The 26,005-nt window shown below is 49.5% G+C and overlaps 1 protein-coding gene across 1 annotated transcript in view; it reads right to left on the bottom strand.

Moving 5' to 3' along the window:
- LOC119385450 (autophagy-related protein 9A-like) overlaps positions 1-26,005 on the bottom strand; it is a 268,124-nt gene that overhangs the window by 20,661 nt on the left and 221,458 nt on the right. The window contains 1 exon segment of the mRNA XM_049413199.1: positions 23,241-23,332. Within this exon segment, the coding sequence (XP_049269156.1) occupies positions 23,241-23,332 (92 nt within the window).

Below are 26,005 nucleotides of genomic sequence, written 5' to 3'. Positions count from 1 at the left end.
TGTAATCTGAACGCGAAGGCACACAGAGGCACATAAGAGCCTCAAAGATTCGCGCACACAATCTCGGAGGCCGTGACGCGTATGTGAAGGTTTATTCTGACCGTAAGAGAAGTCTTTTTCTTACACCGTGATTCTGAAGATTTGGCGGTGCGGCACGCATGCCCACGCTTGCGTTCCCGCACTCGCACGTGCTTGGCGCGTCTTCCGCGACAGCGCCCACAGCACCCCTTCGTACCTGCGCGCTAGCGTACGTTCGTATCAAACGTCGCTGGGTGAAAATCGGTTCGCAACAACCGTACTCCATTACATTGCAGGCCAATGGGCACTGGCCGGGACCAACCAAAAGTTCGTATCACTCCAAAATTCGTATGAACTGTGATTGTATCACCGAGGTTTCACTGTACAAAGGTATGCTCCACCGTCCAGCAGTGATGGCGAGGAAGTAGAGCAACTGTACTCGGATGTGGAATTAGCCACACAAAATGTACAGACCACGTACAGCATAGTCATGGGCGACTTCGATGCAAAAGTTGGAAGAAAGCAGGGAGGAGATCAAGCAATTGGCAGCTATGGCATTGGCTTTAGGAATGACCGAGGAGAAATGCCGGCAGAATTCACAGAAAGCAATTAACTTCATATAACGAACACCTCCTTCAAAAAGCATAGAAATGGGAAGCGGACATAGCAAGAGGACATAGCGGACAAGCGGACAAAGCACGAGATAGCTTTCATAATGTGTGAGGATCCAAGCATAATGCAGAAAGTGGTAAGCAAAATATGCATGCCTGCCAAGTTTGGAGAAACGGAATCCGGGAGATTTACTCAACGGGGAAGGGGGGGGGTGTACTGCGATGGCAATTATATGGACACTGTCAGCGGGATTTTGCGGTCGCCGTTGACCTGTACAGAGGCCAAACCGTTAACATCGCTTAGGCATTGTCTGTTTCACGTGCGAGTAAAAGCGCGCTAGCACTAAGGACGAAAGCGGTTGAAGCAGAGATGAAATGACCCGGCCGTCACCGTCGCGCGAAGGGCACATGCGATAACATCGCTCCGCGTGCGAGGCCTGCCGTCGCTTGCTTACCAGTTATTTCGTCGGGTAAGGGACCATAAGGGGCGCCGTTGAGACGGGGACGGTCGCGAGCGCTGGCGAACGTGCTATCTCGACAGACATCGGTAACGGCTACCCTTTTAAGTGCTGGGCTCTCCACTAAAGCAGTAGTGACACAAAATTTTGAAGGCGAGATAACTTGTGGGATAGATTTGTGTGTACACAAACGCATCATCTACGCAATATTAACGGCTGATATAACCTATAAGACATTTAGGATCAATTTTTAAATTGCGTGTAGCGCATCTGTACGCGAAACGTCCCACCTCGTGTCACGACATCAAACAATTGCCACCTGCATCACGAGCTTGTGTTGGCGCCATAATTCTTGCGAGCGCTCTCTCCTAGCGAAACCCGGGCGCACCTTTTTATGTATTTTTATGTACGCATCACAGGCAAGACGTGGCTGCAGCGCTATGACACGTTTGTGTTGGCAGCACTGCGACACAAAGTGCACAGCTACTTCATGCGCAATGAAACCGAGTTGAACCTTTCTACCATCGTTAAAAAAAAAGAAGAAGAATCCTTTCTACTACATGGCCAGACAACTTTGCTCATGTGGCCAGACAAAGCACTGGACACGCGGGGCAAAACTGGATTTCCAGGAGATTTTCCTATGACCCGTACATCCGGGAGACTTGGCAGGTATGAATAAGAAGCAGTTATCACTTGACCTACAGAAAGCAAGAGCAACATACATCACTAAGAACAGGCCAACCTAGAGGTACTAATCAGGGTAAAAAAACAGAGGCATTTAGGATTGCAGTTAACCCTTTACCTACCGTTGACGAGTATAGTTGTCATGAGATTTTGTAAAAAATGACCAATGACGGCTATACCGTATTTACTCGAATCTAAACCTATGTTTTCTTCGAAAAAACAATGTGCAAAAGTGGGGGGGGGGGGTCAGCTTAGATTCGAGTACCATGATTTGACCACAGCTGCCACCTCCCTAAAGGCCCGGCCGCGCTAGCGGCACGGCAGCTCACCATGCGCCGATCTCAGGCTACTGAATGCAGACGGCTCTGCATGCACGTCCGAGGCTCATTTTCGCGACATCCTACAGTAGCTGCATGGCGACGAGGTCACTCAGGCTCAGCTGCAGAGTGGTGATCCCCATGGCTACTCAGGCTGACCACGTCGTCTGCTTCGTACTGTCCACTGTTCCGAAATCTCGCAGTCCCACGTTCATGCAGCGAGGGTCGTCGAGCCGGTGAGATTTCACGCCGGCAAAGGCGGGCAAAAGTGGATCGGGTCACGTGATTACAGCGCCGGCGAATGCCACGCACTTTGACACTCTCTCTCCTCCTGTCGCGTGATGCGGAGGTGGCAAAGGCACGAGCGCGAAGTTTGGTCAGTTTTCTGGAAGCGATCGTGCAGTGTAGTCGTGCCTTAAAGGTGTCATGAAGCACCCCTTGGGCTAGTTGAAAGAACACACCCTGCAGAAAGCTGACACTGCTATGAACTGCTCAGCCAAATATTGCAGTCGTGCGCACCGCGTAAAGGCCTCAAGCGGAGCGCCAAGTTGCCGTTTCCTCAGGCCCCCTCTTTTCAAACAGAGGCCGGTTCTCACTCTCGTCGGTGGGCGGGCGTCTGCCAGTTGACGTCACGGATCTGTTTTTCCGCGTCACAAGAGACATAGCATGTTTATTGGCAAATAGCCAACATAAATCAAGAGCGATGTTTGGATCAGATGCGCTTGTTCCCGTTGACACTGTGTGTAATAGTTGTTGTAGCTAAATAAACAGGCTCAAATATGGAAAAACTTCATTGCGAGTTTTCGAAAAGATGACTCACTTCCGGTAGAAGCCAACTGTCATCTGCTGAACTCAGCGCGCTCGCGCACGTTCGAGCATAACTTAAATTTGGCCACACGACCTTTTCGGTATCGCAGCTTCTTGTGCCTCGCTTGTTTCGATTAGTCTTGTATGTCATAACTGGCCTCAAATCTTACAAAAATTGTGTGTGGCGTTGAGTTCAAATGACACAGATCTCGTGCTGACTTGATACGTGCGTGCACAGATCGAGTTGCAACAGGTTCTTAATTAACAGGCCGGAGAGCGGCCTGTTAGGGTTGGATTATAGCTGAGGGTTTTAAGGCCAAACCCCATATGCGCGAAAATGCACGCGACAGCGACGAGCGATGCTATGAGCACCGAAACGAGCCGTTCGTGCGACGTGTCGCGTGGTCGATTTCACGCAACGTTGACGTTGAACGCGAACGTGCCTTACGGGACCTAATGGACGGGAACTACAAGTCCAACACCGTCTGTGATGCGGCTTGGTGGCACGTAGCAGCAGTGATGGGATCGAAAAAAATGCTGCAAGACAATGATAAACATTTTATGTACAATTAAGCAACAAAACATCGTATTTGACATTGCATACCGCTGACAACGGGCCACTTTTGGCACGAGTAGACGCCCTCATGCCAGCAACAGTGGAGATCGCCCGCCAAAGCCGTCGAGTGAATGGGGTTTGCCCATCCAAGCGACCGCTTGCGCGAAGACCATCTACGCCGCGTCGCTCGTCGCTGTCGCGTGCATATTCGCGTATATGGGGTTTCGCCTTTAACGCTTATTCTGCTGACAGAGAATGCACACGATCCTTTAACCTATGGATAATACACTTCACATCGAAGATATCCCGATGCGCTTATATAATTGCGGTTTCAGTGGTAAGGTCGGAATAATACAACCTGAATTCCAGCTGTTAACAGATTGGTAGTACTTTTGCTTTCAGTTGTATTCAAAGAACAAGAAAATGTTCTCATATCCCAAGCACGCGTGCATGCACGTAAGCGCGACCTTCCATGCACAGAAACTTTTGTGAAGCTGCAGCTCTTCGACTCTATCTTACGCACCACCACTCAACCAACTTCTGTGCATTATGGAAGGTACCACACACAACCTCCGTTTCCCACAGTCAGTGGCAGCCGAAGGAACATGCCAAGGTTAAGAGACTTATCTATTCTCACTCGTTAACCTTGAGTTATCCCATGAAGTTGTAGTGCAGGCACAGCCAACGTTTATAGATACTTTTTCAGTTCCGTATCTCCTCGCGGCGCGCGTAGGAAGGAGGCGGCCTGTCGCCGCACCCGCCACCATAGTGCTGCAGTCGCGCTTTGCGCTAGGACAGCGAGGGTCGTCCGCTAGCGCGAAGGGTTTTGCATGAGCATTTGCATACGGCCAAATGAGAATTGCGCGAACACTGTACTTGGTCTTTACTCCAGTTACTTAACGTTAATTGGACATGTACTTTAATTTGTGCGCGTCATATTGCTCACGAACTTGAAGAGACCTGTACAGACACGCTTCGCAGGCGTCAGTTTTGTGCAATGACAAAGCGCGCGCTTCGCCCTGCGCCTTTCCATGTCCGTTTCATTAAGACCATACTAGTTTGGCTATTGAGCATGCTCCAAAAATACGAATTTCAAACGTAGAAAACTCGGGGTTACACAACACCTCTCAAACGCGGAGAAATTTACAACATTTTGTAGTACGAATCAAACATTGCTCTATCAATATATTCGAATTATTCGCCGAGAATTTTTCGCGCTTGGCAAGCGTGTCACGGATTTAGCGAGAACTGACGGACACATATCATTTCAGTAATTCTAGTGTGTTCATTAACATGAAAAAATGTGGTCTAGCCAAGAGCACACCATATTCCGTGCGTAATAATTTTTCAACTTCGCGTTATGTGACGTTTTCGAAAGCCTTGCATTCTACGATATGATAATGCGCATTTGTATTGTTTCAAAAAGCCAAGCAACATGCATTTTGGTCAATTAATTCGAACACGGTGCCATCGCAAAAAATATTACATTGTGAAAGCAAACCGAGATCCTTGGTATGCAAAATGAATGCGGAAATTTTTTACATGCGTACATACTGCACAGCATTGTTGGCAGGCAGATGCATAACCAGGCATTATATTCAGGGGGGGGGGGGGGCAGGCCCGTAGCTAGGGGGGGGGGCTAGAGCACCCCCCCCCCCATCAAAAATTTTGAAGTATGTGTTTTTACCAAAAATAAATAATGAAAATAGGTGTTTTTCTCAAATAGTCAAGGTTTTCAGCAAGTGCCCCCCCCCCCCATCCCCGAAAAAAATTCCAGGCTATGGGCCTGTGTGTGGGGGGGGGGGGGGCAATCACATTTTTTGTGTCTTCGTGCATGTGTTTGTATGAGTGCGTGGATATAGTATACACATGCAAAGTCGAAAAATATCGGACGAGGAAGTTTGACCCCACCCCCTTCCTGGCAATGAGTTGGCAGGTTTGCTGACAACTAATTTTTAAAGCTTGCTTTCTTGCGCTCTCTCTATGCCCTAATGGTACTGCTGTTTTCCAAGCATTTGGCTTGCGCAAAGAAATGCATCGGAGTAAATAAAAGTGAAGCCATGCAGTGTTTGTTCCTCTCGTTATAAGAGCATTAAGCACACTCCAAAACAGGTCACCAAAAAATGTGTCCTTGCTAGCATGCTTTATAGCACGCTCTACCGTACGTGCTTTCGTGCAACCAGTTTCTCTGAAAGGCTCCCACTGGCACATTCGCGCACAGTGACCAGCACAGACTCAAGCGGCAGGGGATCCCGCCTACCAAGGGCATCGTATTTGCAGACCTCGCAACGTGTTGTTTTCTTCAATTTGAAAGCCACGTAGCCTGCCAGGTAACAAAAGGCCGTTGCTTCTGGTAATGGTGCACAGTACCCATGGTCGTCAGAAGCACCTGAGAGGTCACGGAATGGCATGGACATAAGCTGTTGGCACACTGTCTTTCATCGCATTTTTCTGGACGAGGACCTCACAACGTTTTTTTTTTTTTTGTACAGAGGCTTTCAAATGCACTAAGCAAGGTACAAGTGGCTAAACTTAGTCACTATGGTATATGGTCTTGCATGTTTTGCTCAGCGGTTTATTGGCGCAAGAAATAGCTCGCACCCAGCTTTCAAGACGCCGCGGACAGGACGGCGGCGCAAAAAAGTGCCGCTTTTCTACCCGCTGGTACAGCCAAAGCTTGAAAACTGCTTGACTTCCTGTGGTAAGGAATGCTCGGCTGTCTGAAGTCACCAGAGTCGTCGAGAGTAACCTCGCGCATGCACAGCCAACACACCCAGAAAAAACATTCCATGACAGCCCCGCACGCGGCGAAGCAACTACGGGAAAGAACACGTGTGCCCGCGTGCGCGACAGCGCTATTCACGACTGTGGCGCCCTCTCACTGCCTGGTTAAAAGCGGCGGCCGTATTCGGCGGAGGAGTTACGGAACTGAAAAAAGAATCTATAAACGTTGGGCACAGCGGTGATTTTCCGAGTTTCATGCGGCCCACTCTTGAGTTTCGGCCACTCTTCAGCTGAATGCCCGTTCTTCGCTGCTCAGCTCAATTCACGAAAGGTGATACAGTCAAACCTCTGTGAAGAAGAAGACGCATCGCCAGTCAGCAGTATCGCCAACGCTCGCCTCGCGCTGCTTGTCGCTGGCATCTTTCTGGACGGTGCTCTGCCCCGACTCACTGTGTTTGTTCAGAGCGTCACCACAGGAACGCACCGCCAATAAACCTCTTCTCAATTGGTGGAGGGTGCTGAGGGTCCCCGTCAACTGAACCTGGAGCTGCGAAGCAGAACCCTTCCGCCCGTCATGACAACCAACGTCGACCAACCGGCCCCGTCCGCCCAGTCCGGCAGCGGCACCGGAGTTCCTCGGCTGAGGGACCCCAAGGTTTTCAGCGGTGCCGGTGAGACCGACGTAGAAGACTGGTTCACAAACTACGAACTGGTGAGCGCGCACAACAAGTGGGATGACGCCGACAAGTTGACCCACGTCATGTTTTATCTCACTGACGTTGCCGAAATGTGGTATCACAACCACAAAAGCGACATCCCGACATGGTCAGTATTCAAGACGTCTTTCGCTGAAGTGTTTGGCCGACCCGCTGTCCGTAAATTCCGCGCCGAACAACGCTTGCGCACACGAGCACAGAAGCCGTCCGAAACGTTCACAAGTTACATTGAAGACATCATCGATCTTTGTAACCGTGTCAACGCCGCCATGCCTGAGTCGGACAAGATTCAGCACATCCTCAAAGGGATCGACGATGGCGCATTTCAGATGCTCCTGGCCAGGAATCCTCGCACAGTTTCGGAAGTCGTCACTTTATGCCAAAGTTATGACGAGTTGAGGAAGCAGCGCGCCCTGACTCGGCCATTTTCATCGCACGCCGACTCGCTCTCGAGTCTTGGTACTGTTCCCGAGCACTCGCCGACGCTTCAGGAGATCAAGGACTTCGTGCGCGAAGAAGTTGCTCGTCAACTTTCCTTGGCCCCCTTCACACAGGAGCCGCCCTCTCGCCTGCCGCCAACGCTCCGCACTGTTATTGCCGAAGAGGTCGCTCAAGCCGTTCCCGTCGCTCACCATCAGCAGTCCGTGGCCGCGTCTCTTACATATGCGCCGGTTATGCAGCCCGTAGCCTCACCTATTACGTATGCCCAGGTGGTGCGTAGGCCTCCCCAGCAGCCTTACCCACCTATGCAGCAATATGCCCACCGATCTGCACCTCTTCCTACATCTTGGGCCGAGCCGCGAGTAAGCACTTCTTGGAGGACTCCTGACAATCGCCCCATTTGCTACGCCTGCGGTACTCCAGGGCACGTTGCTCGATATTGTCGCAGTCGCTTTCAAACATCCAGCGACGCTACCCGGCCGTTCCAATACGGCGCTCATCCCATGCGCCCATCTCCTACCGGACCCTCACCATCGGATGCTTACACTGACCACCCTGACTTTCCGTCGCGCCGCTCACCATCTCCTCGACGGCGATCGCTCTCCCCAATGCGTCGCCGACCCGGACCCTCGAACCAGGAAAACTAAACGCCGCAGTTCAAGAGGCAAGAACTGCGCCATCTTCGAACTGCCCAAGTCCTCGCACTTCCCCTGCTAACGTAGTCGCCGTATCTGTCGATGGTTTTCCTTCATTTGCCCTTGTAGACACCGGCGCAGCCGTTTCTGTTATAGCCGCCAAGCTCTGCCGTTCACTACGCAAAGTGACCACGCCGCTCTCTGGACTGTCGCTACGCACGGCCAGCGCACAGCACATCACACCTCTCGCATCCTGTACTGCCCGCGTATTCATACAAGGCACTATGTACGTCGTGGAGTTTATTGTTCTTTCTGCCTGCTCGCACGACGTCATCCTCGGGTGGGATTTTCTATCACGTCACAATGCCGTCATCGACTGCGCACGCGCTGAAGTTGAATTTTCGCCGCTGTGTGCAGAGCCATTCCACGACGCTCTTGTTCAGCTGCCTAAACTCGTCGTGCGCGAGGACACCGACATTCCGCCTGCCTCTCTTGCCGTTGTCCCTGTCTTTTGCGGTGGCCTCAACGATGCTACGGTCTTGTTCACACCTTTCGACACCTTCATGAGTCGCAGAGCCGTCCCACTGCCTTTTGCTGCTCTTGACATCGCTGCCGGCCACAGCAATATTTTTGTCTACAATTCCCTCTCCGCACCGGTTACGTTGCTTGTCGGCGAATGTCTCGGTCGCGTGGGAGAGCTTGACCCTTCGTTCTTTCTGAACGTGCCAGACGAATCGTGTCATACTGACTCGAGCGACCTTCTTGCCCTTTCAACACAGGAGGGCTCGTCGAGTGAAATATTCACGAGTTCAATCGCTGATACCCTGACTGCCGAAGAACGCGCCGCGCTTCTTCGACTTCTCCAACACTTCACGACTTCGTTCGATGTTTCTCAGCCGCAGTTGGGCCGCACGTCGGAAGTCCACCACTACATTGACACCGGTTCGCACCAGCCGTTGCGTCAAAGACCGTACCGCGTCTCTGCTGCAGAGCGTCGCGTCATCAACGACCAGGTCGAAGATATGCTACGCCGTGGCGTTATTCAACCATCCCACAGTCCATGGGCATCTCCTGTCGTGCTAGTTCGCAAGAAGGACGGGTCTATTCGTTTTTGCGTCGACTACCGTCGCTTAAATAAGGTGACGCGGAAAGACGTCTATTCTTTGCCGCGCATCGACGACGCCCTTGACAGCCTTCAAGGAGCAGAATTCTTCTCGTCCTTAGACTTACGTTCTGGCTACTGGCAGGTTCCGATGGCTGAAGCTGATCGCGAGAAAACTGCATTTATTACACCTGACGGGCTGTACGAATTTAACGTGATGCCCTTTGGCCTTTGCAACGCACCTGCCACGTTTGAACGACTCATGGACAACACATTGCGTGGCCTCAAGTGGTCTATGTGTTTATGCTACCTCGACGATATTGTCGTTTTCTCTGCCGATTTTCCTACCCATCTACATCGGCTCAGACAGGTTTTGACGTGTTTAACCAACGCTGGACTGCAACTCAACCTTAAAAAGTGCCGCTTCGCCGCGCGGGAGCTGACCATCTTAGGCCACATAGTATCTAAGCACGGTGTTCTACCCGACCCTGCGAAACTTCGTGCCATCGCCGAGTTCCCGAAGCCTGTTACCATCAAAGAGCTTCGAAGTTTTGTCGGACTATGCTTCTACTTCCGGCGCTTCGTCCGAAATTTCGCGTCCATCATGTCGCCGTTGACCCAGCTCCTACGCGGCGACACAGACCTCTCCTCCTGGTCTCCTGAGCGCGACGTCACGTTTGCTACGCTCTGTCGTCTGCTCACTTCTCCTCCCATCCTTTGCCATTTTGACCCAACAGCTGCAACTGAAGTGCATACAGACGCTAGTGGGGTCGGTCTTGGCGCTGTCCTCGCCCAACGTAAGCCCGGCTACTCCGAATACGTCGTCGCCTATGCGAGTCGCACGCTGACAAAAGCAGAGAGCAATTACAGCGTCACTGAAAAGGAGTGCTTAGCTCTAGTATGGGCGCTTACCAAGTTCCGCCCGTTCGACCTGGTAACGGATCACCATGCCCTTTGTTGGCTCGCCACGTTGAAAGATCCGTCTGGCCGACTAGCCCGTTGGGCACTCCGAATTCAGGAGTACGATATCCGCGTCATCTATCGCAGCGGACGCAAGCACTCTGACGCGGACGCCTTGTCTCGTTCGCCTCTACCTCCAGACTCGGCCTGCGCAACGAACTGCACACACTCAGTCACATCTCTCGACATTGACTCCGTAGCTACTGAACAACGCCGTGACCCATGGATCGCTTCTCTTTTCGGCTATCTTTCGGGAGCCTCGACCACTCCTGCATCCCGATCTCTCCGCCGCCAAGCTGCCCATTTCGCCATTCGTGATCGGCTGCTACACCGACAGAACTACGCTCCCGCAGGCCGTAAATGGCTCTTGGTAATTCCCCGAAGCTTAAGATCACAAATATGTGCTGCCTTCCACGACGATCCACAATGTGGCCATGCCGGAGTTTTCAAAACCTATGAACGTATTCGCCATCGCTACTACTGGCGCGGCATGTACAACTTTGTACGAAAATTTGTTCAGTGCTGCCCCGACTGTCAGCGTCGCAAATCACCGCCTTCACGCGCGTCTGGAGCCGTGCAGCCACTTCCGTGCCCTGCCAACCCCTTCGACCGCGTCGGCATAGATCTCTACGGCCCACTTCCAATGACACCGGATGGCAATCGGTGGATCATAGTCGCTGTGGACCATTTGACACGCTACGCCGAAACTGCTGCTCTGCCAAGTGCCACTGCGCGGGACGTAGCGTCTTTCGTTCTACGCCGATTCATCCTGCGACATGGCGCACCTCGGGAACTCCTTAGCGACAGAGGTCGAGCCTTCCTCTCGGAAGTCGTCGAAGCTCTGCTTTCCGAATGCCACGTTGTTCATCGACGGACCACGGCATACCACCCGCAGACTAACGGGCTCACCGAACGATTCAACCGCACCCTCGGTGACATGCTCGCGATGTACGTGACATCTGATCATGGTAACTGGGACCGCGTTCTTCCCTTCATAACGTTCGCATACAACACCGCGACACAGGCTACCACGGGATTCTCAGCTTTCTTCCTCCTGTATGGCCGCGAACCTTCGCACACCATCGACACTCTCCTACCATATCGTCCGGACGCTTCCGAATGCCCACCTGTGTCCGAAGCTGCCCGACAAGCGGAAGAGTGCTGCCAACTCGCGCGCACCTTTACATCCCAAGAACAACAGCGCCAGAAGGAAAACAACGCCGACTCACTTCCAAGTCCCAGCTATTCCCCTGGATCTCTTGTATGGCTGGCTGTTCCGTACCAAGCTCCTGGGCTTTCCTCAAAGCTCGTCCCAAAGTACGAAGGGCCTTACCGTGTGTTTTGGAGCAAACATCCCCGGTGAACTTTATCATTGAGCCAGTTTCTCCATCTGACGACATGCGCCGGCGTGGACGTGACCTCGTCCACGTGGCACGTCTCAAGCCATACCACAGCCCTCTGCCTCCAGACTCCTAGGTCGCCAGGATGGCTCTTTTCCGGCGGGGGCGAATTGTGAAGAAGAAGACGCGTCGCCGGTCAGCAGTATCGCCAACGCTCGCCTCGCGCTGCTTGTCGCTGGCATCTTTCTGGACGGTGCTCTGCCCCGACTCGCTGTGTTTGTTCAGAGCGTCACCACAGGAACGCACCGCCAATAAACCTCTTCTCACCTCGTTAATGCGTACCCGCTATAAACGTACTAACTGTTAAAACGTAGTTGTGACGAATCCCTGACAGAGTCTCGTAGAGATTAATGCATTCGCTGACTGCTTAAGCCATAGTGGTTCGTCCTATGCCTACCGGTTAGTGCGTACCTGTGCATACCGCGATAACTTTTTCTGCCATAAATGTTTACAGCGCCGCTGAACTTGCAGACGCCAAAATGTGCCGCAAAAGGTCTTCTATCTTTTCTAGAATCGTAGAGATTGTTCGATCAATGATACCAACTACCACGCAATTGCGGCGACGCCTTTGCGGATAAGCATCGGGAAAGAACCAAGACATGATGGTGGCCGCCGACGATCGCGCCAGTATGACTTATTGCCGGCAACCCTATCACCTTCAGCTGCTATCTGCTCGGGCATGCGTGTGGTATAGGGCTACCTAAGCCTACTGCATGATTTTGATAGGCGACAACCTGAGTGCGCTGGGCCGCCGATCACTGTCGCCTCGTTGTGCGGGCTTTGTAGAAACGAAAACAGCTTACTGTTGCTGAGTTGAGGGTCGCAGGCGCCGAGAAACCTCGCTGCATTGACCATTTCACGCCAAGTGCGCGTACGGTACAGCAAGCATAGCGCTGTTGTAACCATACTGCACGCTTTTGTCAGACGGCCGCCTAAACGCGCCTCCGCCCGCTACCAGGAGCGCTGGGCCCATGGAGATGCAGTGTGCACATCGCTTGCAGAAAGCTCGTCGTCGCTGCGATAACCCAACTAGCTAATCGCTGCATCTGTGCGTGGTCTGGAACGGAGCGGGTATGTAGAACATTCACACGGCAAGCAAGCGCATACGGTTCAGGAAGCGGCCCCGCACCACAGTGATGGCGTGAGCCGAGTAGGCGACGCGCTGCACGCAACTAGCCACGGACGATCGGCTCCACGTGGCTGTACCGTGTGTCAATGAAACTCGTCAGTTTTCACTTAGCGGCAGATCGCGAATGTGGGAATCGAGCGCGCACTCCCCTTTGGCGCCTCGTTCCCCAGCTAGCGCGCGTGTTGGCCCCGCGCGGCTCGAGCGCCGGGGACCGCCGCTAATCGGCGGTATGGTGATCACGGCGGCAGCGCCAGGCCTCTGTCTGGTGCGAGCCATGCATCGGCCTCCCGGCGCGCGGGCACGCGTCCGGGCATGCCTCGACATGCTCACATGCTCACGCCACCAAGCTAGCTTACGTCACTGCGCGACGCCTGTCCTCATTGGCCGCCAGTGATAACCCCCTTCCCCCTTGAGCTCGCTTCTGTCTGGCGCGGGCTTGCCCACGAGAGATGCTCTCAGGCTGGCACGAGAGGTTGACGCACTGCTCTAGCAGGCGGCTTCTCGCTCGCGTGCTCGACTGCTGCCCTTTGTGTGATAGTCGTAGCGCCGCTGGCAAGCGTACTCGATCGGTCTTGCGGAGTTCCCTTTACGGCCTGCAAGCCCGTGACTGTCGTACTGTGCTGCATCTTGGGTTAATAAACCTGTTGTTGTTGTTACCCTGCCTCGTGCGTGGTTTCTGCGCCGTGTCGGAGAAAACGACGAACCCGGCCGCAGCGTCGTCGCACGCAGCGGCAGTGGAGAACGTCGCGTCCCTACACGGTCGCGCCCGTAGGTAAGCCTAGTGCAAACCTATCTCCACACGATGCAGACACGTACACATGTATTGCGGAGAGCCGTACTGTCCGCTGTCAGCTGCTGCGTATCGCAGACCCTGCAATAGTTTCGAAATGCGCCTTGGCGTCTCCACCGCGCGCTATAGCACGCTAGTGCGACAGAGCCAGTATCTTTTCTGCACAAAAAGAAAGAAAAGGCGTTGTGGCGGGTACTTGAGGCAGTATCTGGTGTGATACCGTGTTTATTTCTATGTTGGCGATGATGGTGCACATCAGGAGACGCAAGTTTGTACTTGCCGGTTAACGCATACTACCATTTAGTACGTAGTTATGCCACGTGCCCGTCAGGTACGTATTAACGAGGTTTCACTGTACCTCGCCCGGGAGCGCGCACGGACTTTGCTCGGAGCGCGGGATCCATCGCGTGCTGTTACACCTGCTGCTGACGTATGCGCATGATCGAAACAAGCCGCACACAGAAGACGTAAGCATGCGCGCTTCCAAGGCAGTAGGCATGCAACCAAGGGAAACACGGCGAATTAGACGACAGTATCAATGCAAATATTCGCGTCAGCGTCTAGACCCCAGACGAGATACACTGCGCAGCGAAAGCAGCCGACCGGAACTACGAGTTGCCAGCAGCAGCCGTCAGCACCTCTAAGTTACGCAGAAAGGAATCCACACAACAATGAAGCGATGTGACGTAATGCACTGGGCGGGGCTCCTCGAACGGCACTGCCCTCTCCTCCGGTATGAATGAGAGGGTAAATATTGCGATCGCTATATCTCCGGTCCTACTTTAGCTTTTCGAAACATTCTTTTGGCTATATATTCCTGGGAGGGGTCCGACTCATTCCAAGGTGTTTTTCACGCCAAGCGCGAGGGGTGGTTCATGACCCCTTTAAACACGTGCTCGGCCTGCTTTCGAGGTAAGCTTTTTTTTTTCTTGCCTTGCGAATTTCGGGGGTTGGCCTACAATCGACGGTGGCCTAGATTCGAGTAAATACGGTACTCGCCATCAACAAAAATTGGTCCCACACAGAACCAATGAAGACTATACTTTTCTTAGTTGTGTTCCTTGAAGCTTAATGGCCACACTTGTCCAGGTTGTGCCATTTGTGTTGCAGCTTTCGTTTCCCTGCCATTTTTCATTGTATTGCCATGCGGTGAAGCCACCCCCCCAGTTATCTTTTCTTACGTGATTAATGAAATAAAGGAACCCCATTGAACTGAAGGAATGGTACTGGTTTATTAAAAAAAAGAGAGCGAAAACAGATTCAGTAATTTTGCCACATTCTTCTTCTTTTCTTACGGTAGTGAAAGGGTTAAGAGCAAATACAATGCCTTAGAACAAGAAGAAAATGAAGACAGATGATATGAATGGAACCACCATTAGTAGAATACAGTCGAACCCGTTTATAACGAACTCGAAAGTGCCACGAAAACTGGACGTTTTATCAGTAGTTCGTTGTAAACGGACTCGCCCTCAAAAACATGCATTTAGTGAGCAAGCCGCTTTCTTTTTTTTTTTCGGCGCATTTTTATTGAAAAGTGCTAACACCACCTCCGGTGAGAAGTTAGGCCTTTTCGCCTTGTGAAGTGAGGCCCGCCGCGGGCACGAGTGAATTAAACCGCCTTAGCAGTGAACCGACACAGTTTCACTGAACTGCGGTACCACCACATGGAGCCGATCATCCCTGGCAAGTTGCGTGCAGCGCGTCGCCTACTTGGCTCATGCCATCATTGCCGGGCCGCTTGCAGTACTATGCGCATTTGTGCGCTCTTTGTGACTGCTTCACTTCGGACCGTGCACGGGTGTGGTGAGTAGCCTGTTCGTTCAACGTGGCGAAGAAAAGCATTTTGCAAGCAACGCGCACTTTACGTCGCCACGATGCACTGACCACCCTGCATGACAGGCACGGTGCGCATGGGTTGTCGCCTAATAAAACATGCAGTATACGCTCGCTGTAAGTGCATCGATGTTTCTCGGTGCCCGTGCCGCTCAACACCTGTGAGCTACTTTGGTTTCTACGAAGCGACGCGCACTTTATCGCGCACGGCGAGCTTGCAAACAGCAGCATCGCACGCTTGTACTGCTCGTACCGCCGTCAATCCGAACAGTGTACGCCACACGTGCAGCCGAGCCAATTGGCCGCGAGATCGGGCTACAGGTGGCAGCACCGTCGCTGTGCTAGCGTGAATAGGCGGTTGGTGCGTATACAAACGTGCACAACAGCGCTTTATTGTGAGCGATGTGACCAGATTTCCGGCAAACAAAATGCATTGACTGAAGCTTTGTGGAATTAATGCACGAAGTGCGCCGAACGTTACAATGACTTGTGAGAGAAGCGCATTCTGCCAACGAACGGGTTGCTCACCTTCGGCCACAGTCGGCGTTTTCACAATGGGTGACGTTTTCTTGTTTTATTTGTACATGTTTGGCTTGTGTTCCACTTACTACGCACTGCTGTAGTGAGACTGAATTAAGCATTTACTTCTTGTTCATCTGGATAACCCCCAACAAAAAGAAAGCCCGTATTCCTGCACAATGAGTTGAAATAGCACTTTGTGCACTGCGTGCTCAAATATTCATTCGCATTTCTTATTCAGTTCTCCATGAAATGTAGGACAGTCGATAGGTTTACTGAGGAAAGCTACGTGACCGACAGCGCTTTAGCACTACGGAGACGTTTAACACGCATACGCTTGTTTTTATTCCAGTAACAGTACACAAAGGTAACTGTACAGCACGGAAATTTCTCCGATTGATTGCTTGCACGACAGTAATGGAACAAAGGTCTGGTTATTTTATGAAACCAAAGTACATTTTTTCATACGAATAATGTTTAGATTGACGAAAGGCAGTGGACAACGCAACACATACGCTCAAGATAATGTAAAAAAAAATAAAAAGATGTGGCTTCGAGTGAAATTGCTACGACATAAATGTAAACTACGCCGTTTGGAATAATTTTAACCATCAGCACTCTTTAAGGGGAGACACGGGTCTTTTTTTTATTTCTTTTATTAGTTGGGTGAACTGAACGAAATTTAACAAACTTCTCTCATTTTTTCTGCAGATTCCAAATCTCTAATTAGATTTTTGGTAGCTGCATTAGTACAAAAGATGTGCAATCTCTAAAAGCATATTTCTTACGGGAATTTTTGGCAACTTTGCTTTGTCAAATACAGAAACAAAGTATGTGGCAAGGCTGCCAGAGAGCTGGTTTAGCCGGTGATGCTGATCCGATTGTCTTCAACAAAACTTTGAATGCAAAATAAATAGACGTAAATGTGAGTGAAATATTTTTGCTGCATACTATTTCTGATAATCGAGAATTATAATTTGGTGAACAACATTATAAGAAAATAAATAGCATCACCGGCTAGACCAGCTTCCTGGCAATCTTGCCAGATACTTTGTTTTTGTGTTTGACAAAGCAAAGTTGCCAAAAATCCCTGTAAGAAATATGCTTAAGTATGTGTTAGAAATTGCATATCTTTTGTTCTAATGCAGCTATTAAAAATCTACTTAGATATTCTGAATCTGCAGAAAAAGCTGAATAAGTGTATTAAATTTCATGCCATTCACCCAACTTTTAAAAAACCATTTTTTTAAGACCCACGTCTCCCCTTAACGTGCACCTTAATCTAAGTACACGGGTGTTTTTGTATAAATTTCGCCACAAGTTAAAATTGCGCAAGGCAACTCAGTTTTGCGATTTCAGTGTCATTTCATTTTGTGTTCTTTTTAGGGGACAATTTAAGTACCGAAGTGTCAGGCGTGACTTAAAGGGGCCCTGCAACACTTTTCGAGCATGCTCAAAAAGCGCTGCCGATCGGTAGTCGAGGCTCCCGAGAACACGCCAGCCAAATATTATAGCGATGCGCACGGCCTGGAATTTACAATAAATTCTCAAAGTCAGCTGAAAATCGCTCCCTCTTCTCTCGACAAATGATGTATTAGTCCGCAAAATATGACGCGATTGTCGGCAGTTCCACCATTGGCTGATGTTATAATCACGATAACACCCTCATTATTACTTTCGTTGTTAATTTTGAGTTCAATAAGTAGATAATATGTATGTTGATATTCTGTTATCGCGTTAAAAACACCGAACAAACATTATTATTAGCACTTCCGGTCTCACCGACAGCTCGTCTGCTCGTAGTTGCGTGGTTCCGTTTTCTTCGCCATGCGCAGTGCCGAAAACGTGAATATCTCTGTGCTTTTGACCATCGCCGGTTGCCGTCGAGAGTGGCAGCCGTTCGAGTGTTGCCTAGTCAGCTGGGAACTGCATCGTCGGCACGTTCTCACGACCGACCGAGGCAGCCGTGCAGCATGTCTTCGATAACAATGCTGGCGTCCGGTAATGGCGGCGCTTCGGGGTCGTCTGCCAGTGCCGTCTTACGAGGCGGTGTATCGGAGTATGGGCCGAAACCGATCTCAGCTGTCATTCGTTCCAAACAAGCGCGCAGGTTTGCTTCCATGGTTGGCAGAGCGATGAAAACACTACGGCGTTCGAGGTGCACACCCAACATTACCAAACCGACGCGCAGTTTTCAAGCACGCACGATACACATCGGCTCCGCTCGACGAGAACGACGCAAGCCGACCGGAAGTGGCGGCACAGACCACGTGGTTGCGCCCAGACGTCAGAGAGAAAAAAATGAAGAAAAAATTTCCGCCGGCGCTCTTGGGCGGAGCCTCGCTCGTCTGCGCTCCCTCCCTCGAGTTGCTGCCTAGCTCTCCGCGCGCTCGCGGCGTTGAGTTGGGGGAGAAAGCTGCGGAACGTGATCTCTATAATTTGGTAACACCACTTAGACTTGACCGATTCGAAAAATTTTTGCGGCATATGACTCGTGGAGAGTCATACGTCAATAATGAGACTATGCCAATATAACTTAAGAAAGGTGTTGCAGGGCCCCTTTAACAGAAATATTTTTCTCTAGTGAGACCAGGACCGTACACAACTAAGGCTCGTCGCGTAACGTATAAACACGTAACCACAACGCTCAAGTACATGCGAGCCTTTTTTTACCACCGCGCCGCTAAAAGGCTATATTCACATGAGATTTAATACCTCTCATCTTTAGGGCAACGCCAAGTGCACTTTGCAATGCGCTTGAACCACAGAGCGGCACCTACACTGAAATGACTCTCGTGAACGGAGGGTACGATGACCACAAACAGCACTCTCGACAACTCGACAGTGCATTCTCTGATCTTATTACAGTACATATACAGCCAATCAAGGCCAAATGCTCCTTTACATTGTGTTAGGCATACATACGAGCGGTTAAAGTTGCACTAACGCAATGGAACAAACCGCCTTTTGAGGATCTGCATGACGTATGGGCACATGCAAACAACGGCGCTAGCAGACGACGCATGGAGCAATCCACACTAGGTGTGGTTCAGCCGGAAGCCGCTAGGCAGCGACTCCGCTCGATCTCGCGGCCAATAGCTGCAGCTGACTGCGATAAGGTGGTTGGCGATAAGTCATAATGGCACATTCATCGCCGTCCGCCACATCGCCTTCGCTATCTTCTGATGCTTATCCGTGAAGGAATCACCACAATCGTGCGGAGGTAGTAATCACTGATCGGCCGGTCTCTGCCGTTACCGAAAAGACGAAAGACATTTTGCAGCACATTGTGGCGCCAACGCAGTGAACTTTTAAAGGGACCGACAACAGATTTTTCTCGACCCATTTTTTTACGGCGCGCCAGAAAGCTCACCCTTCGCAGTGTTTGTAGCTGCAGTAGTTAATCCCAAAAGCACGTAGTTATTTTAGAAGCAGTATTTTTCGATCTGAAAGGTTCTAAACACGGACGGAGCCTTCCTCTAGCAACGCTGAGAATTGATAGCGATGCCGCCAGCCCTTCTCGCGATTTGTGAAAGCTATCGTTGTGCTTTCACAGGAGTTCCTGTAACATGCTTGACCACCTTAGAGCTTTTCAACTATTTTTCAAAATACAGTAGACTCAATAAACGAAACTCTCTTAAATGAAATTGCTGCTTAAATGGAACAACTGCCTCTAACATGATTGGTTTTGTGCTTGAATTCTGCACCCCTTTTCATCTCTCAGTAAACGAAACTCCTGTTAAATGAAACATATTTTCCTGGTTCCTTCAGCTTTCGTTTAACAGGAGTCTACTGTAACAAGCTGTTACAATCAGATGATGTGGCATTATACACCTTTCGCGGGTCCCGGAATACGGACTCCACCCATTGCGGAGCCCCTTAAGGGCTGCACCTCTCTTTTGTTTTCAATAAATGTTTTCAATCATCACCATCCCTGTATCTGCACCGCGTTGTGTGCGCATGCGTCCAAGGTTGCCTGCGCCTGTGTCATGAGTGGCTTGTCCCGGCGTCATTACACTCTCGATGCACGAGCCAAGCCAAGTCATCGAAAACGTCACTACGCATATGCGGGGCCGCGCCGAGTAGCAGCGCGCGTCATTTCTGAGACGAAGTGTAGGTAGCAAAACTATGTTGCTCCAAAATCTTGGCGACCTGGAAACTTCGTGCACCGTTGCATGAGCACGCTGAAAAGTTGCTCAAGACGCGCTGACGAGCATGGTGTCATTACGTCACACGAAGGCAGTGCCACTTTAAAGGGCCAGTAAACAACCCTGAGGTCCGAAAATTTTAATGAAGGAAAATATGCGCACGTTTGCTATGTGAACATGCTGCCGCAATAATTTTGCGAATACATGCTATAATAAGGAAGTTACAGGGGTTAGAACATCCGTTTCAGCTGGTTTCAAATTTTCGCGCGGCCTCGCCACCCTTCTCCGCCACAGGGAGGGGAAGGCGTAGCCCGTCGTCGTGACTCCGCCCACTTCGGCAACGTGACACGACGTCAGCAATTGACGTCATCGGCGAGCGGGATCAATCGCAATGTACTTCCGCTTGCTGCAGCTCCTGGTTGTTTATTGTTTACATCGTCGCATGTGCTCCGCAAATTGACGGGCAGTTTTCGGCAGTTCACAATGCAGCAGGAATGCGTGCTTGCTTTCCAAGACGACCAAGGGGCGCGAGAGAAAAGCGTTGAGAACCCCGCTTGCAGCAAGGGCCCGTCCGAGCTACCGGAGATTCCCCCTTTCTCTGCTCGATTTGCAGCCAACAACTGAACAACGCTTCCTCCACGTGTTGCTCATGTCGAAGGCAGACTACGTGCAGGTGCCATGCAGTGCAGGGAACATACGCATAACAACTGCGTTCTGCGTGGCCGAAACCGCATCACCGCAGGGCCAAGAAACAAGGCGCAGTTTCGTAGCGGTGGGTGGGAACAGGAACTGACGTTAACTCGACTACTGTTTGTTGAGACCTGGCTTAGACCAATCGACGAGCTCAGTGCTACGTCAACTCGCCGATCGCCGAGTTGGCGTCACTGCGCGTACGAGGAGGATTGGTCAGGCGTAGGAAAGAAGCGCGGGAATTGTTTTTCGAAATGAAGGGTCTGCGCCGCGCGCAGCGCTGTAATATTCGAAAATGTGATCGCCGCGGTCTACTGTACGAATTAGAGAGCTTGTTTGGGGGGTGTAAAAAAAAGTCTCAGCCTGTTTATGGGCCTATATGTACATTTTTATGGAGTATTACTTTTTAATATAAAGAAACGAACAATATTTCAATACTAACAAACAAATCGTCGACCGCGTACAGCAGTCAACGGTCACGTGGCCGGTTTCATCGGATCATTCATGTTTCTGCCGCCAGAGGCACCACAGGTCATTTTTCGCGACTTTCAATTAAGAAATAAAAATATAAATCCATCTTACGAAAAAAACAGGGTTGGTTTGAGTCAATGCGACGGACAATCTTTCCATCAGTGGAGTCATTTCATTTCATGTTCTGGGCAGTTGTCGGTCCCTTTAAGCGCTGAAAAGTTATCGTGGCCATCGCTTATTGTGTATTATGGTTTGTTGCGTTCCAAGGCATAGGTTCATCGTAGGCGGTTGTAGCTGCAGAGAACGGCGCCAGAAAAGGTTGCCGTGCGAAAGCTGACCAAAAGGCTTCATACTGCCTCCTATTTTTTTTTTTATTCATCACCGCCGTTCTGCCACTGAAGAAATGCCAGGAAAGTGAGCGACCTCGCTCGCAGCGTCCACAATCAGCGTGCGTTGCTCACCGATCTAGGGTGTCTTCGTCACGAATAAACTGGAGCGGGGCACGTGCAAGCGCGCACCTCTTGTGCTTTAGAAGGCCTGCTATAACTTTTTTTCGCTTCGTATGCGCCATATTTCTACCGCAACCGTGCCTGAAGTGTTCGTTTTAAAAGTAGGAGGCTTTGAAAAATGTTCGCTATATGATTTCAATGGGCAGCATAGGAAAAACGTAAGTGCACCGAAATATGGTCTTTATAACCGATAGATCGTTATATCTGGGATCGTTATACAGTAAAAGCTCGTTAATTCGACTCGCTAATTTGGGAAATCTGTTAATTCAGACACGTCATCTAGTCCCTGTAAATATATGCATCACTATGAGACTATGCGCTTGTTATTTCGGACAGATTTGACCGCAAATCGGATAATTTGGCAACTTTCAGGCTGCTGGCGAGGCTCGAAAATGAAAAAACAAAAAAACAATTCTGAACAAAAGAAGCTCAAACGCAGCATCGCCATGGACATCAATTATCGACTTGGCTTGACTTGAGACTGGTTGAACGCCTTTTCTTCGCATGTGGGTTTGGCGGTGCCATTTTTTTGCTTTGTTCCCGTTGGTGTGCTGCATCGTTGAATGCCGTTTCATCGAGGAATGATTCAGTACGGCTCCTTTAGCTTGATTGTTGCTGGTGCTCTTGTGCCGAGTTCTCGTGTGAACGCACTCTCTGCCAATGGCAACGCCGGCGAAGCAGCCCAAGTACGAGGCCAAGGACTTCACCACCAAAGTAGAAATTTTGCGTGCCCTGAAAAATGGGCTCTCCCGACGAGAAGTTGCTCCTGTGCCATGACGTCGGCAAACAATACGACGCGAGTCACCTGAGCGCAGTTAGCATTCTTGCGTATGTGTGGCAGAACACACCTGCGCACACCATTGTCAACTGTTTCAGGCACAGTGGCTTTGTTGTACCCGACTCCAGCAATGCCGCAGTGGCCAAAGTGTCGCCGGACAATGGTGCCGATGACGGGCAGGATTTTGGAAGTGTTATGCCTGATGCAGTGACACTCGACGATTATATCGGCATTGATGATGGCGTTGCCACTGCTGGCTCTCCGACTGATGAGCAAATCGTCAAGGAAGTGATGCATGGCGACGAATCCGAGAACGAAGAGCCTGAAGAGGAGCAGCCACACCATGAGCCACACAGGCCCCCTCCTACTGTGAAGGAAGCCGCGGAGGCCCTAGTCGTCCTTGAAGAATTTTGTTTTGGCACTGCAGACAGCAGGCGAGCTGCTGAGCACCTTGAAGGGCTCAGAAAACTGTGCCCGCGCGAATTTCTGCTCCAAAACAGACAAGCATCCGCGATTACTTTGTAAAGTAAAGGTATGTTGAAAAAAACTCTTGCATTTATTGTGTTTATTTCGACCATTCGATAATTCGGCCATTCGGTTATTTCGGTCATTTTTTCCGGTCGCTAGAAATCAGAAATAACGAGCTTTTACTGTAAGAGGGTTCAACTGTAACTTCTCCAGCAGCAACTGAAGTGGGCACCCCTCATGAAGATAGCATGCTAATACTTGTGGTCAACCGAGTGAGTTCAATTTATGTTCTTCTTTAGGTCTGCTACACCATGCTTTAGTGATCGTGTCTAGTATTATGCTATTTCATCCGGCGTCACTGTTGGAATAAAACCTACATGACACTTTTAGCAACTCTAAACGTAAGCTTTTTTTTTGTCACATTTTCTTCTATAGTGAATGAATTGAGTTCTACTGTACATGGTCAGTAAACTCACTTCAGCGTTGACGCCAGAGAGGGAGTTGAGCGAGTTGAAGAGCACATTGTCCTTTCGGTGAAGAGCTGGCAACAGTGATGCTTCTGTGCACACTGCAAAAAGGAAGCAAAGATATGTGCAGTGTTACAAAAAAACCAGAGTGATTGGGATTAAGTGTTAGCAAGGTGCTCAATGTGATGTTGCCAAAGCTGAGCAACTGTTTCAGTAGAATAACATAATGCAAACTTGTCTATTAAGAATAGCTAGCATGCTGTAGTCATGTGACTCACAGTATTTCAGAGAAATATTTCGCCAAGCGAGACACAGTAGTAACACATGGTGCTTGGCCAACCCTGGCCACCAGGCACACACTATGCCAACTTGTGAAGATTAAATTTTGTAACAGTCTAATGGTATCGCAACACCAGAGGCAGGAGGACGAGGGAAGCAAAGAGGAGCATGCACGTTTCCTCGAGTATACACCTTTTCTGGAGGCACACAAAAACTTCATTAACAACAATTTTGTTTGGGGAGGGATGCTGCGTTTAATTACTTGCGTTTTAATTTTAATGCGTTTAAAATTCTCAATTTTGATGAAACTTGAGTTTATGCATACTTGTGAGCAGATTTTAAGTGTGCATTATTTTTGTAGTACAACATGTTTAAAACATCGAATATCTGACGTGCCAGTTTGTGAGCAAGATTAATCATAAACTGAGAAACTAGAAAGTTAATCAGCATATTACAGTAATCTGAAATGAGAACTGTATGAAATAGAAGAAGACTGGTTGCGTTAAACCAATTTAAACAAAAGTTATGATGTGTTGAGTATTCAAGGCTAAATACCAGCTTGAGATTGACTCACACGCGAGTGTTCAACGTACCATAACTTTTGTTCAAATGCATTTAGAGCATCCATTCTTGTTCTATTTCGTACATTTGTCATTCCTGGCTATTGTGACATGCTGATTTAGTTTGTAACTCTCACAGTTTAGGAAGATCTCACTCGGAAAAAGCCCGCTGACATGCTCAATATTTTAAATATTACATATTGTAATATAAAAATAATTCCATATTTGAAATCAGCACACAAATAGTATACACAAACTCTGCAAGTTTCATCAAAATCAATAAAGAATAAAAAAAAAAGTTTGAAAGTGCAGCATCCCACCTTACAATGCCGCCTGTAAGATATAGCAAACTTGGAGCAGCAGAGACTTGCGAGCAACACAGTTTCCAGAAAATTTGCGGTCAACTTTGCCTGCTGCAAAAGCTTGTCCGAATAAATAGGCTGCGAGCTAGTAGACAGCTAGTGCCGCTTCACAATCAGAAAGCCAAGGTCACAGATCGACAAGCAACATTTTTGTAAGCAAAACAATGGCACTATATACCCCAAGTAACTGAAGTGCATCAAAGGGATGGTGTGCAAGTCATTGCATTCTGATCCTAGAACAACGCAGTTGCCGAGGCCAGAAAGATCTGCTTAAGGGGGGACGTGGCAATGAAAACTATCTCTGTTATTTATGGGGATAAATTGAAATTTGGCACACTGATGCGATTTGTTATGCTGATATCATAACTGAAATCGGTTTTGAGCTATCTCTTGTAGTTTTACAACACTTGATAGAGTCTCATTGTCATCCCAAAATTAATGAATCAGACAAAAGTTCGTCAAAATTTTTGTATGAGGATATTCAGCAAGGCCCACTGTGTGCCGTAAAGCTATTCGTTTATTTTTTAATGTCCAAACGAGCACAGAAAATTTTTTTTAAATGCCCTATAGGTATTTTCTTAACGACGACTTTTGGAAAAATACAACTATAAAAATTTTTATGATGTGCAGATAAAAATTCATAGCGTTACGGTGCTCACCAATGTTTCAGGATCTAAGTGCAAAAAACAGAATGATTTTAGCTTCACTAGTTATGAAGTAGCACTGGGATGACTGACAGCAACTGGACAAGAAATGGAAGCTGAGAAAACGGAGCTCAAAGTTTTATTTCATGAAAGCAGTTAAATATTAACTTTGAGCACCTAAAACCCGCCTGGAATGTAGTCCTTTCATAACGGTGTAATAGTTGTGTAAAAAAGTGAAAAACCACAAGCGCTTACTCACAACTGAAAGCTTTATTGCCTGAACAGAAAATATATCTGAACTTGACGCTCGACTCATTCCCGCGCATGCACATCGTGGACACGGCAAAAGGCAAAAACCAAAACAAAAACAAACCCCCTTCAACCCCCCCCCCTCCCCCCAACAGGCTACCCCCGTTCCTTGAGTAGTATCACTTCCTTGTCCGATATGGCTGAAGAAGGATGACTAACGCACATAGATGCCCTCGTGTTAATATGGAAAGCCTCAGCGAGTTCTCATGTCGTGCGATCGTGGTGTTTAAACAAGATCTCCGTCACGGGGAATTGCCCTTCGCATCGGCACTCAGCGCAATTCCCCCCTGGTGCGACGGAGATCTTGTTTAAACACCACGATCGCATGACACAAGAACTTGCCGAGGCTTTCCATATTAACACGGCATCTATGTGCGTTAGTCATCCTTCTTTAGCCATATCGGACAAGGAAGGAAGTGATACTACTCAAGGAACGGGGGTAGCTTGTTGGGGGCAGGGGCGGTTGAAGGAGGTGTGTTTTTGTTCTGGTTTTTGCCTTTTGCCGTGCCCACGATGCGCATGGGCGGGATTAGTCGAGCGCCAAGTTTAGATATATTTTCTGTTCAAGCAATAAAGCTTTCAGTTGTGAGTAAGCGCTTGTGGTTTTTCACTTTCTTGTC

Source organism: Rhipicephalus sanguineus, chromosome 3 (assembly GCF_013339695.2).
Source record: "Rhipicephalus sanguineus isolate Rsan-2018 chromosome 3, BIME_Rsan_1.4, whole genome shotgun sequence".
Taxonomy (NCBI): Eukaryota; Metazoa; Arthropoda; class Arachnida; order Ixodida; family Ixodidae; genus Rhipicephalus; species Rhipicephalus sanguineus.
The sequence above is the reverse complement of the archived record's forward strand: the minus strand, read 5'-3'. Positions and strand labels throughout refer to the sequence as shown.